Source organism: Triticum aestivum, chromosome 3D (genome assembly GCF_018294505.1).
Source record: "Triticum aestivum cultivar Chinese Spring chromosome 3D, IWGSC CS RefSeq v2.1, whole genome shotgun sequence".
In the NCBI taxonomy this organism is placed as follows: Eukaryota; Viridiplantae; Streptophyta; class Magnoliopsida; order Poales; family Poaceae; genus Triticum; species Triticum aestivum.
In genome coordinates, this window is record NC_057802.1 from 545,982,800 (window position 1) to 545,996,437 (window position 13,638).

Sequence of the window (13,638 nt, forward strand, 5' to 3'; positions counted from 1 at the left end):
TCCCGCCGATAAAATAGCAGAGGTTCGCCGCGGCAGCCCCTCCGACACCAGCTGGGCGTTTCCCGCCGCCGTTTCCGGCCGCGGAGGGGCAGTTTAGCGGCGGGTGCACGCCCACCGCGCGCAAGGTGTTCGGCGATTTGCCTGCCTCGGCAATGGACTCGGATGACGAGGAAGTGCTCGCTGCGCTGCTGGAGGAGGAAGCCGAGGCCGACGTCCAGGAAGAAGAGCATCTCATGGTGCTCGCCGCCCTCGCTCAGCTACTGGCGAGCAATGAAAAGCCGCGGCGAGGTGGCTCGGCGCCGGGGCGGGTGAAAGCAAAGAACCGGCATGCTTTTCCTCAGGATTGTGAATTCCATCCAGGAGTTCGACAACTACTTCAAATGCAAGATGGATTGCACCGGTAAACTTGGATTCACCTCCATCCAGAAATGCACGACAGCAATGAGGATGCTTGCATACGGAGCTCCCGATGACTCACAGGACGACTATGGGCGCATGGCCGAATCCACCAGCATAGAGTGTTTCTACAAGTTCTGTCGGGCAGTGGTGGCAGTGTTTGGACCGCAATACTTGAGAACACCCAATGCGGAAGACACTGCTCGGATCCTAGCACAGAAATGCAGCAAGAGGATTTTCTGGGATGCTTGGAAGCATCGACTGCATGCATTGGAAATGGAAGAATTGCCCATTTGCTTGGCAGGGGATGTACAAAGGCGCCAAAGGCGGTTGCAGTGTGGTACTTGAGGCGGTGGCCACACAGGACCTCTGGATTTGGCACTCCTCCTTTGATTCTGCTCTCGGGCGAGGGCGCGCGTGTTTCTCCGCTACCATTTCTTCACAATGTGGGCGGATGGCTTCCTCCTCTGCGGCCGCCTGCTCCACCACATCAGCCGCCGCGATACGGCCTCGGCGGCCCTTATCCTCTGCTTCCCACGGCAGGCCACCCGTTCCGGGTGGGACCCATAGTCTGCACGACCGATGATGGGGAAGAAGAGGTGTTCCGGCTGTCAGGACCAGGAGGATCCAACACCAGAGGACCCGAGCGCCCGGTGAGCTGACGCTATGGCGTCGCGGCGGCGGATTCGTTCGTCGGTCGGGCACTGTCCTCCCGGGAGCGGCGTAGTGCAATGCGACTGCCATTGCCTCCTCCGACTCGCACGGAATGGCACCCCAGTCGACGGATTTGGAGTGGTCGGAGTCTGATACGCTGCCTGCAATGTCAGAGAAGGCCGAAACTCGCCGGAGGTGAGCTCGGGTGGCTGAGGGGAATGTAGTGAAATGGCTAGGGTTTGCTCCGACAAGCGGATGGGGACGAATATATGTGGGTCGGTTGGGCCAACATGGACCGGGTCCGACGTGGCGGACGTGCCCGGGCGCCTGAATATGAGGGGTGCCGGTCAGCCCGGGTGTTTGAGGCCCATTTGAAACGTCCGGCTGAATCGAAAAAACGTGGCCGATCAATGACCAGGCCACCCGTCTAGGCGTATGAGACGGGTTTAAGGCGCCCGGCTGTAAATGCTCTCATCGATCGTTTACAACTACAAGCGGGCAATCTTGGCCGCCGATTCCCGGGCCCCATGCACGTACTAGCAGACGACTCGATCCACGACTTGCGCGGGTGGCGCCGGAGCAAACGACCCGATCGACCGACGACATGCGCGGGTGGCGCCGAAGCAATGCCGTGATCCGGCCGGCAGTGTGACTTGCATGCCATGCCGTACGTGGTGAGGTCCCATGGGCACCTATCACGGGCATGTACTCTGGATTGCTACTGCTCTCATAATCACGCGCTCCCCACTTCCCTTGCTGTTTCACGGGCACTATATAAGCAAAGGATTATTGTCCCCAGGCATCGCCACACTACAACCCATTTGCATTTGCAGTCACTCGGTTAGCAGCTGTGTCTCACCCATCCCGTACTCCTCTGCCCATCTCGTTTCACCGCCCCAACTGAAGCCGGACACGCACTAGGACAAGGTGATCATCTCCCCCCTCTATACGAATTCCTTTTCACTATGCGGATATGCGATTCTCTAACAGTATACGCCGCTACCTATCGATTTATACATCCTATCATGCGTTCATCAGTAACAGTCAACACACATCTCACTCATGTTCCTTGGACCTGGATATCTAGCGGACATCAAATTTTTAGGCATGGCAGATTGAACTTTTTTCATGTCAAGTTGTGTTCGCCGAGGATGTCAAGGCTAGTTGGCGAGCATGACAAATCTGCATCAACTATTTTTCTGCCAGAAAAATTGCCGTGCTTTCAAACTGAAATTGACATCCTCGCGCCAATATAAAGTGCCATGAACAACGTTCGATTTGCCATGTCTGAAAATCTAACTTCGGATTTTTAGGCTTTCTGTATTTATTTTCAGGGAAAAAATGATGACAATGGCGGAGAAAGTGCCGGAGATGGTGGTCCAGACACTTGTGGACAAAGCCGTGAATAGAGCCGTCTCCTTCGTGTTCGGACTCCGCGGGGAGAAGCACTCTCAGGAGGACCTCATGAAGAGGCTGGTGACCGCGCATGACGACCTGGAGCTGAAATTTGAGAGGACGAACAGGCTGCCCATCACTGAGACGGCATTGCTCCGTCGAAGGATGGAGATCAAACAAGCCTTCCGAGAGTGCCATGACTTGCTCTCCAACCTGGAGCTGCAGCAAGACGAAGGGGCGCCCTCTCCCCCCAAAAAGGCCAAGTCTCTCTTTGCCTTGGGCACAAACAAGAACCTGCTGAGATCCTCGGACGTCGCAAAGTTCGAGCGGTCCGTGGAGAAGGCCGACAGGCTCCTGCGCGACTTGAAGGACGGCTTTACACTTGCCCAGTATAGGTTTTATCTCAGCCCTCTCGTCACAAAGCTTCTTCAAGGGAGGGCGCTCTGGTATAAGGAGGAGCAAGGATCCCAGGGCCGCTGCCTCATGGTGCACACGTGCCCTTCCGAAGAGCATGGTATGCTGGCAATGCTAGGCTTCAAACACGAAGATCTCAAGAGGCCAATGGCATATGTTTACTTCACGGTAACACTGCGGCTAACTGAGGGCACGGACATTATTGGGATGACCGCTGAGTGCCTCAAGTCACTTCAATCACTTCCCCGGTTCACGCCCTTGGTCGATCTAGCGGTCGGGGAAATCGCTGAGATATCTTCACAAGTCCTAGTTTCACCATGGCCGTGGCAATATACGAAGGTTGATCTCGCCAAGTTGGGCAGAATATCCCGTCAAGACCCATTCTGCTGCAAAGAAGATGGGATCTATTCTTGTGAGAACAAGGCCGTTCCATCTGAATTAACACGTAGATTTCCAGAATCAGTCATCGCCATGGGTTTTAACTGCCATATTTCAGCTCCTCGGAGCAGCTCAACTAGAACTAGAGTGCACAGAAACACCCACCCATATCTAATGTAGACCATTAGCTGCGCACCCCATTGCTTGAACGCACTCCTAAGTGACCGGAGTTTGCAGCAAGCAGAGGAGGCAATACAAACAGAGGCGATCGAGTCTTTCGTCCAAAAACCTGATGAGCCGTATAAAATGTATTGGTTCTCCGCACATGGTTGTGCAAAATTTATAGTATCAAAGCCTGTCGTTGAAACCAGCACATCAAACACTCAGAGAGTGTCATAAGAGAAACCGGCCCACCAAAAACACCTCCCACCTCCCTCGTGTGCTCCCTCCCGGCGCGAGCTGCCCGCATTCATGTCGTTGTAGAGCGCGGCGCTCAACATTAAAGACACTTAGAGCGGACGCGACCTCTCACTGCCTCCGCCATTGACGCGTCTCTGGTGTCCGCACCTGTTCAACGCCGGAGATGCGTGACTGGACGGGACACATATCTACCGCGCCCGTTCAATGTCGCTGTCCATCCGTCTGCAGCCCCTTAAGCAAGCTCCCCGGCCGAGAAACCCACTCCGGCGCCGTGCATTGACACACCCGGACGCCTGGCCTCACCGGAATTCTCTATATAAAGGCGGCCACACCGGCTAACTCCACACCACAATACCAGCCCCTCCACATCCTCCTCCCTTGCACTGCATCTGCCATGACCGCTAGCGGGAAAGCACTGTGGGACAGTCTATAGCCGGAGATGAAGCACGTCGTGGCCGCCCTTGCCGCCACCTGGCATAGCCGCCGTGCTAGGCGGATCGAGGCCGGCCAGCTCGCTTGAGGTCTTCGATGACGAGGACGACACCACGATGGAGACGGGTTTCGACGACTCCGCCCCGGCTCCCGCGCCTCCTGTTCAAGCCGGCTTCACCATGGAGCAGGCGCATGCGCAGTTCAACGCCGCCATGGCGGAGGTGCAGCCTACACCGACGCAGGAGGAACAGTGGTACAACCTGTTCTTTCTTAACCAGCACCGGCTGGCGGAGGGCCATATCTACGGCGAGCGCGTGAGCGAGGAGGCTGTGGCGGCCATGGCCGCGGCGAACCCAAATTTCATCGCGGAGTAGCATGCCATCTACAATGTCGTCCGCACTCAAGTCGTCGCTTGGCAGGAAGCGGCAGCCGTGGAGGCGCAGCTGCACGTGATCACGGAGGAGAGCAACGCCAGTTGCGCCTCCTACGCGCCGCCGATGAACCATTAGCCGACCCTGTGGGACGACGAGTGCGAGGCGCCGCCATTTTCCTCATCGACCTCACGTCCACCGGCTACCAACAAGGCGCGGACTCCTCCGAGGATGAGTAGGCCACGGGAGGTGGCGGGGCCTAGTGACCCATGTGGGCCGGCCCGTCTCCCACTACTAGGGAAAATCCTAGTAGCAGCGCTTGATATATGCATAGCAGTAGCGCTGGGTCAAGCGCTACTGCTAGCGCGCTACAGCTAAGTTCTAGCAGTAGCGCTGGTAGGGGCAGCGCTACCGGTAAGTATTGTTAGCAGTAGCGCTTCCTGGACCAGGGCTACTGATACCTGTCAATAGCGCTTGTCCACAGGAAGCGCTACTGCTAGGTGCTTTCCAGCGCTACTACTAATGTTCCTGCTTTCAGCAATTCGCACCCCTCTACGTATTTGTGTTGTATTTATATAGGCTCTATACAATAGTTTCATCAGATCATAGTAAACATATACTATTCTCATCATATCATAGACATACAGTAGTCTCGTCATACCATCATCATTATCATTCAACACAAATATCATCAAATCTCAAAAATAGCAATACACAAGTGCGATCATGTCATGTCTCGAATAAGTGCAGCTGCATGGTCATGGCACACACACAAGTTTCATCATCTCTATCTAAACCATGATGTAGAAGAGAAGAGCAATCAGCATGAGCAAGAGCGCGACTATGTAGTACCGGCGGTCCCGCCCCTGCTCAGGCTGGAGTGTCCACCTCAAGTAACTACTTTCCGCTTTGGCTCTGTTGTCGAACCCTCTGTGGCTAGCACCCGGGTACCTGTGCACCTGGGCCTGAGCGGTTGGCCAGTGGTCGTAGACTCCTGGAACCCTCCCAACGTACACGGCATAGTAGCCCTTCGCCATCTCTGATCTATGTACCTGCATCGTGAGTTGATGAATTGAACGATAATATGCAACATAATGTACTTAAGAAAACAAGGAGGCATAATTAGCAAAATACAAGCAACCAATAGTAAACATAAATGACGAAGTTCCTCATACCCAAACTAATTAACTAGAGCGATCTACGCTAGTTCAGGACCACGGTTTAGTTACATCACATAGTTTCGCCGTGCATAAATTCAAAAGTTTTGTCATAAAAAGACAGTAGCGACACATTGTCATCAACAAACAGTCCTCCATGTCGGCGGTCCAATCTTCATAGTCAGGGAGGAAGCACCCGAGCTTCTTGAAAGGCTTCAGGTCCAAACGCTGAGCGAGTAGCAGTGCTCGGACATCTTCCCGCGTGATTGGCCCATGGTAGAACATCCCTGTTGATTCGAGGACCTGCTTCATGATCACTTGGGCAAGTTCACTCTGTACGTGATAAAACTCAGCTCTGATTCGATGATCCGGTGTCCTTCCTATGCTTTGGCCCAGCTGACAATCTCGGCATCGTTGGTAGTAGGTGACATGCGAAGGCGTTGATTATCCCTTCTGTACTCGAGTAGGTGATGCATGAGGTAGAATCCATCAGCCATACTGGTGTGCGGTTGCTGGATGCAGCAGAAGTCGGTCTTATGACCGAAAGCCAGCCCGCGATTCCTGTACTTTTTCACCTTGATATATCCACCAGACAGGCTGAAGGTTAACAGGGCACTATCGAGAACACTCTTTATGTTCTTGTAATCCTTTGTCCTGAGGTTCTTCGATGAGTCCAAGTACATCGCATGGAAGTATTCCGGGTACAGAACGATGAGGACGCCCCCCCCCCCCGCCCGCGCTGCGCAAATTAAGTACGCCTCAAATTAGCCTCCATGCTTGCAAAGGAATGATTAACACTTACGAAAGGATATGTGCGGATGACTTACGTGGGATGATAAGGCACGAGAATCGCTTCCTTGTCCTTATTAGCGATCATGAATTCACCGAGGTACTTCCTCGCATAGTCACGGTGCTCTTTGCAAACTGCCAACAAGAAGCTCTCGTGCATATAGAACGGGTCCGTGACACAGATATATTTGATGTTCTCGACCCTGATGAAGTAGTTCAGATACAGCGCATACATGCGGATGAACTGGAAATCCAGCTTGGTCATGTGGAACATGTTGTAGATGTAGTCAAATCGCAGGATGAACTTATTCGCGGGCCATCTCTCGGCGTACAACCTCCCACCCGGCACCTGAGCCGCGTAAAGCGGGTATCCTGGTTTTTCCGCGACCAGAAGGCTTTTCTCTCTGGCCAGCACATCTTCATGGAGTCTCCTTAGATCATTGTTCAGTATGTGCTCTAGCGCTTTCGCAGGTAGGATCGGCTGGCCGGCGACATGGAAGTGTTGCGCACCTTCCACAGGTATTCTGTCTACCACCCGGGGCTCCAGAGGCGGCTGGCTGCTTGAAGCAGCTCTGGCTCCTTTAGGGCCTTTCTTGTCCGGTCTCCTTCTTTGCTTCTTGGTGGGTGGCGGTAGTGAGCCCACCATACCTTCCCTAACCACCACCCCCAGTGTCATCGGGCTAATCAGTGGACGGGCCTCGGGGGGTTGCTGGGTACAAGCGACATCTGGAGGCGTCTCCTGCGAGGATCGCTTGAAGAGAGACTTTTTACATTCCACCTTAGGACGTTCCGGCTCCGGCAAATCAGGCAGCATCAAGTCATCATCTCCACGCTCATAGCCTGAGTCTTCGTCGTCCTGAGCCATCAATCCTCCATCATCATAGGCGGTATTGAAATACTTGTCTGGGTCATCATCATCCTCCATGTCATCATCGACATTTACTTCTTTAACAATGGGGGCTACATCATCTGGCACTAATGGAGGCTCTCCCTCGCGTCGTCCGCTATCACTCGCCACGACAGGTGCAGGTAATGTGGTAGGTGGGTGGTGTTCATACCTTCTTGAGAAGGTGGCGTTGGCGTGATACTGGGCGCCTCAAGACGAAGAAGAGACTTCGGCCAAGGCAAGAACCAGCCCTTGCATGCGCCAATCATCTTAGGGGTCTCGTTGTCATCGACTAGTACCGGAGGAGGCAAATCCTCGAAGTCCGCAAAGGCACTGGCCACGTTAACCTTGAAGACGCCATCGGGCATCTCTCGGTTGTGGAACATGCGGTCCTTCGGCTTCACGATCGTTGCCTTTCCCACGACCACCTTCTGGCCCTTGATGTCATAGAGTATGGTGCATGGAGTGTCGTCGGCCTACGAAGGAGACATGTCTGCGACGTCAAACATCCGAAAGGCAACTGAAACGGAAGACTATAGACATGCTAGTGAAAAGGGTATGACGCGTAATTACCGTGAGGGCGTCAAGCTCAGCCAGCGATGAAGGCCCACCGAGCATGCAAGAGACGGATGTCGGGCTGCTATTAACAGGGGCGGGACCTTTTGCGATTGCTTGAGAAGGTGCTGGTGCTCTGGTGTTCACCGAATTGCTCCCGACAAAGCTGGGAAGGGGAAAATCCTCCGACCGTGCATTTGGATTGTTCTTCGTGAAATCCCATAGTGCCGGAAGCAAGCTGACCACCGCGTGAGTGACCGCTGCAGAGACGGCCCTGAGCAACTCTTCTTTGGTCTCAGCTTTGGTCTTATTGACCGCAATCTTGACCTTCTCGTCGATGCTCTGCTGAGTGACGGCCCGTCTCTTCCTTCTTTCCTCTGGCTCCTCGTGGTAGCATGTCTTCCACGAGCACCATCTCCGACGCCATGCACACGTCCATAGGACGGCGGCTTGTCCACCGGGACCTTTTTCAGTATGTTCAGGGCTCGGTTGAATGGGGTGTCCCACTTGGGCCTCGCCGACGACTGTGATGACTCATCGCTTTCGGCTGCCTTTTGGTGTTGCTCTTTCTGCAAAAGGAACGTGGATGGTTTACTAATGTGACAAAAATTGCAGTCGAATTGATTGGAAGCTAATATGATAATGTGGTAATATAACAATTACCAGAAGTCTCATGAACTCCCTCGTGTTCGGGTCCGTGTAAAAGATATTTTTTTTCTTTGTCCCACTTGTACTGGGCCCTGATCCAGTCATGCTCCACCGGGTCGGTGAACTCTGCCAAGGGGTCTGGGATTCCATGACTTTCACATTCGGCGTCCTCCTTGGCCCATACGTGCCTCTTCCCCTCGTAACCATGGCTTCCGAGGCGGTGGGGAGGCGTGTTCCTGGCCTGGAGTGCCTTCATTTTCTCCGACTTTGCCTTGACACTTTCTTTACCAAGGTTCTCCTTGAATTTTGCAAAGTCCTCTTCCATTATTGACGGATTGTCAGCATGAATCTTGGACCACGGTTCATTCTTCGCAATCGCTTTTTTCACCCGAACTTTCCAGGAGGACAAGTCGTTGGTGAACGTCACCATCGCCTTGTCGTTTATCTTTGTCATGGCAGGATCGTCCCACGGATCTTTATAGTCTTTTTCATTTTGGCCGGGGAACAAGAACCTATTGTGCAACTTCTTTAGGAGCATGTTCTCCATATGTGGTACGAGCCTCAACCTCTCGTCGTTGATGTTGGCGGTTTCCCTGAGGATGCATCCAAGTTGATTGCCCCAGCAAGAGCACGCATCCTCTGGCGCCGTTGGCTCTAACTTCTTGGGGTGCATCTCCGTGACCACAATTTTTCCGATGCCAAGCTCGTTTCGTCTTCGTGTCCTCTTCTTCTTCGGTGCTTTACCGGCTACGACAACATCGTTGCCGGTCTCGGGGGTGGTGTCGGTGCCGGTGCCAGTGTCGGCGTCGGTGTCGAGGTTGGTGCCACTGCCGCCACCACGCAACCCCATCTGGTGTTCGTCCAGGTAATCGAAATAGTGATTTGCTGCCTCGATGGGGTCTTCGAGGCGAGCAGAACCACCCGCGACTTCGGCGTCGGTAGACATGTTTCCTATTCAACAATTGTAAATAAAAGATATAATGAAGAGAAAAAAGGGGCCTAGCTATATTTGGTCGGAATGTTGATTCATTCCCCTTCCGCAAATCCTGGGTACTCCATATGTCCTAGTTTCTAGCACAAGTCATGCAGAAAATCACGGAATTTTTTGGCATAACCTTTGCTAAAAAGTGGACATATGGAGCGCGTGAAATTTGCCCGAACGAAAATGAATCAACATTCCGGCAAAACATAGGCCACTCAGATATTCTTCGACATTCAACCAACATATAACATCAATGACATATATCATTCAAGCAAAAGCATGCTTGTACTTAAATGCACAAAAATGACCAAAATAGCTACAAACTTGCTCCTAGGGTTCATACATAGCTAACTCCTAGCACAAACTTGCTCTCTCTCTCTCTCTCTCTCTCTACTGTTTTTGCTAACTTGCTCAAAATTTTGCTAACTTTGCTACTATTTTTTTAATTTGCTACTGTTTTTATATCTAATTTTTTGCTACTATTTTTTTTAAATTGCTACTGTTTTTCTAAACTTTGCTATTGTTTTTTTAAATTGCTACTGTTTTTCTAAACTTTGCTACTGTTTTTTTTAAATTGCTACTGTTTTTTATACCTATTTTTTTTGCTTACTTGCTACAAATATTTGCTAACTTGCTAAAAAACAAAAAACTAAAATTTGCTAATCAGCTACTGCCCAAATTTGCTAACTTTGCTAACTTGCCCTAAAATTTGCTAATCAGCTACTGCCCTAATTTGCTAACTTTGCTAATTATTTTTGCTAAATTTGCTAACTTGCCCTAAAATTTGCTAAATTTACCCTAAACAGAGAGAGAGGAGGGCAGGGGAGAGGAGAGGCTTACGGCGAGGGAGCTCAGGCTCGGGCGGCGGCAGTCGAGGGCGGCGGACGGAGACGGCGGCAAGGTCGAGGGCGCACGGGCAGGGGAGAGGCGGGGCGGCGTTGTGGTCGAGGGCGGGTAGGGGAGACGCCGGTGAGCTCGAGGCCGGGCTCGGGAGACGGCCGGCGACGAGGTCGACGGCGGCCAGGGCGACGGATGGCGTGAGGGCGGGCAGGGCGACATCGGCGGCGATAGAGTGGGGGAAAGAGGACGGGGAGGAGTGGGGTTGGGACTTGGCGGACTTGGCAAAATTTGAGCCCCCGCGGTGGTTAACTCAAAGTAGTAGTAGCGCTGGATTGTGAACCAGCGCTATAGCTAAAAATAGCTATAGCGGTTGTAATGCAGCGCTACTGCTAATGGCACATAGTAGTAGCGCTTTTTTAGTACCCAGCTCTATAGTTAAACTTTTTATTCTTTTCTTTTTATTATTTTCCTTTTCTAGTTTTTAGTTTTCTTTTCTTTTATTATTTTCCTTTTCTTTTCTGTTTACTTTTCTTTTCTTTTGTACTGCTTTCTCCCTTTTGTTTTTGTTTTTTTGTTTTTCTCCCGACGACGGAGTCTCCCTCTCCCCCACTACGCGGATATCACCGGAACCACGCATGTGGTGGTAACATATCACTTGACCAATAACGGTTACTTAAGTGCGTACACAAAATACATACATACATATATATACATACATACATATATATATATATATATATATATATATATATATATATATATATATATATATATATAAGTGTGTAGGTTTCTGATCAGCTGCGTCGACGACGTTTCACATTGAGCTTCTTCCCTTTCTTGTTCGTTGCCGAGTAATTGAGCCCCTCCTTATGACTTTTCCGGAGCCATGGATTACGATCTTTCTTAGGTAATGTAGTATTGATTCTTCTTTTCACGTATGCTTCATCGTCATCGTCATCTTCCCTCATCGGGTTGCCGTATTGGTCGTAGTCTTCCTCGTTGGCTACTCCATCCATTCCGACGATGCTCCTTTTGGATCTCCTCACGACAACACGGCTGGGATTGGCCGGGTCGGTTATGAAGAAGCATTTTGTCACATGCTTAGCGTGTACCCATGGCTCATTTTTGGCGATGACGTTAACGTTCACGGGAGTGCTCTTCGCGTCGGGTATAGACATGGTGGTGAAATCTTGTTTTCTCTTAGGACGTCCTTGGCCCATCTGACACGGAACATCGTCGCATCATGCATTCCAGCATAGTCAAGCTCCCAGATCTCTTCGACCCTTCCGTAGAATCTTTCAGTTGTGCCGTTGGCGTCAGTCATGCATTGAATTGTCACCCCGGAGTTCTGGTAATCACTGTCCATGTCTTTGGCCTCCATGTAGAACGTGTACCCATTGATATCGTAGGACTGATAGGTCGCGAGCTTGGGCGCGGGGCCATGTGCTAAGGCGTGTATGAGCAATCCGTCCGAACTGCCCTCTTCCGGGGGATTTTCAAGAACTTGCTCTTTGAACAAACGCAAGAAAGTGGCGTTGTGCTCTACAGTAACTTTGCCGTTCGTCTTGAGCATGCCCTTATCACGGTACTTCTTTGCGATGCTTTCTTTGTGCTGTGCCACATAATCATCTACCACATCTAGGTGTTGTAGCACTACTAAGTTAGCCTTGTGATACGTCTCCAACATATCTATAATTTATGAAGTATTCATGCTATTATATTATCCATCTTGGATGTTTAATGGGCTATACTATGCACTTTTATATTATTTTTGGGACTAACCTATTAACCCAGAGCCCAGTGCTAGTTTCTGTTTTTTCCCTTGTTTCAGTGTTTCGCAGAAAAGGAATATCAAACGGAGTCCAAACGGAATGAAACCTTCGGGAGCGTGATTTTTGGAACGAACGTGATCCAGGAGACTTGGAGTTGAAGTCAGGGAAGCTTCGAGGTGGCCACGAGGCAATGAGGCATGCCTGCCCCCTGGGCGCGCCCCCCACCCTCGTGGGCCCCTCGTGGCTCCCCTGACCGACTTCTTTCGCCTATATATGTCCATATACCCTAAAAACATCGGGGAGCAGAATAGAACGGGAGTTCCGCCGCCGCAAGCCTCTGTAGCCACCAAAAACCAATCGGGACCCTGTTCCGGCACCCTGTCGGAGGGGGATCCCTCACCGGTGGTCATCTTCATCATCCCGGCGTTCTCCATGACGAGGAGGGAGTAGTTCACCCTCGGGGCTGATGGTATGTACCAGTAGCTATGTGTTTGATCTCTCTCTCTCTCTCTCTCTCGTGTTCTTGATTTGGCACGATCTTGATGTATCGCGAGCTTTGCTATTATAGTTGGATCTTATGATGTTTCTCCCCCTCTATTCTATTGTAATGGATTGAGTTTTCCCTTTGAAGTTATCTTATCGGATTGAGTCTTTAAGGATTTGAGAACACTTGATGTATGTCTTGCATGTGCTTATCTGTGGTGCCAATGTGATATCACGTGATCCACTTGATGTATGTTTTGGTGATCAACTTGCGAGTTTCGTGACCTCGTGAACTTATGCATAGGGGTTGGCACACGTTTTCGTCTTGACTCTCCGGTAGAAACTTTGGGGAACTCTTTGAAGTTCTTTGTATTGGTTGAATAGATGAATCTGAGATTGTGTGATGCATATCGTATAATCATACCCACGGATACTTGAGGTGCATTGGAGTATCTAGGTGACATTAAGGTTTTGGTTTATTTGTGTCTTAAGGTGTTATTCTAGTACGAACTCTAGGATAGATCGAACGTAAAGAATAGCTTCATGCTATTTTACTACGGACTCTTGAATAGATCGATCAGAAAGGATAACTTTGAGGTGGTTTCGTACCCTACAATAATCTCTTCATTTGTTCTCCGCTATTAGTGACTTTGGAGTGACTCTTTGTTGCATGTTGAGAGATAGTTATATGATCCAATTATGTTATTATTGTTGAGATAACTTGCACTAGTGAAAGTATGAACCCTAGGCCTTGTTTCCTAGCATTGCAATACCGTTTACGCTCACTTTTATCATTAGTTACCTTGCTGTTTTTATATTTTCAGATTACAAAAACTTATATCTACCATCCATATTGCACTTGTATCACCATCTCTTCGCCGAACTAGTGCACCTATACAATTTACCATTGTATTGGGTGTGTTGGGGACACAAGAGACTCTTTGTTATTTGGTTGCAGGGTTGTTTGAGAGAGACCATCTTCATCCTACGCCTCCCACGGATTGATAAACCTTAGGTCATCCACTTGAGGGAAATTTGCTACTATCCTACAAACCTCTGCACTTGG

The 13,638-nt window shown here is 50.6% G+C and overlaps 1 protein-coding gene across 1 annotated transcript; it reads left to right on the forward strand.

Annotated features, from left to right (window-relative positions):
- Positions 1 to 1,860: 1,860 nt before the first annotated feature.
- LOC123075298 (uncharacterized) lies at positions 1,861 to 3,602 on the forward strand. Its single transcript, XM_044497940.1, has 2 exons — positions 1,861 to 1,977; positions 2,364 to 3,602. Exon 2 carries the CDS (start codon positions 2,392 to 2,394, stop codon positions 3,415 to 3,417), a length of 1,026 nt encoding a protein of 341 aa, XP_044353875.1. The 5' UTR covers positions 1,861 to 1,977; positions 2,364 to 2,391; the 3' UTR covers positions 3,418 to 3,602.
- The last annotated feature ends 10,036 nt before the right edge of the window (positions 3,603 to 13,638 follow it).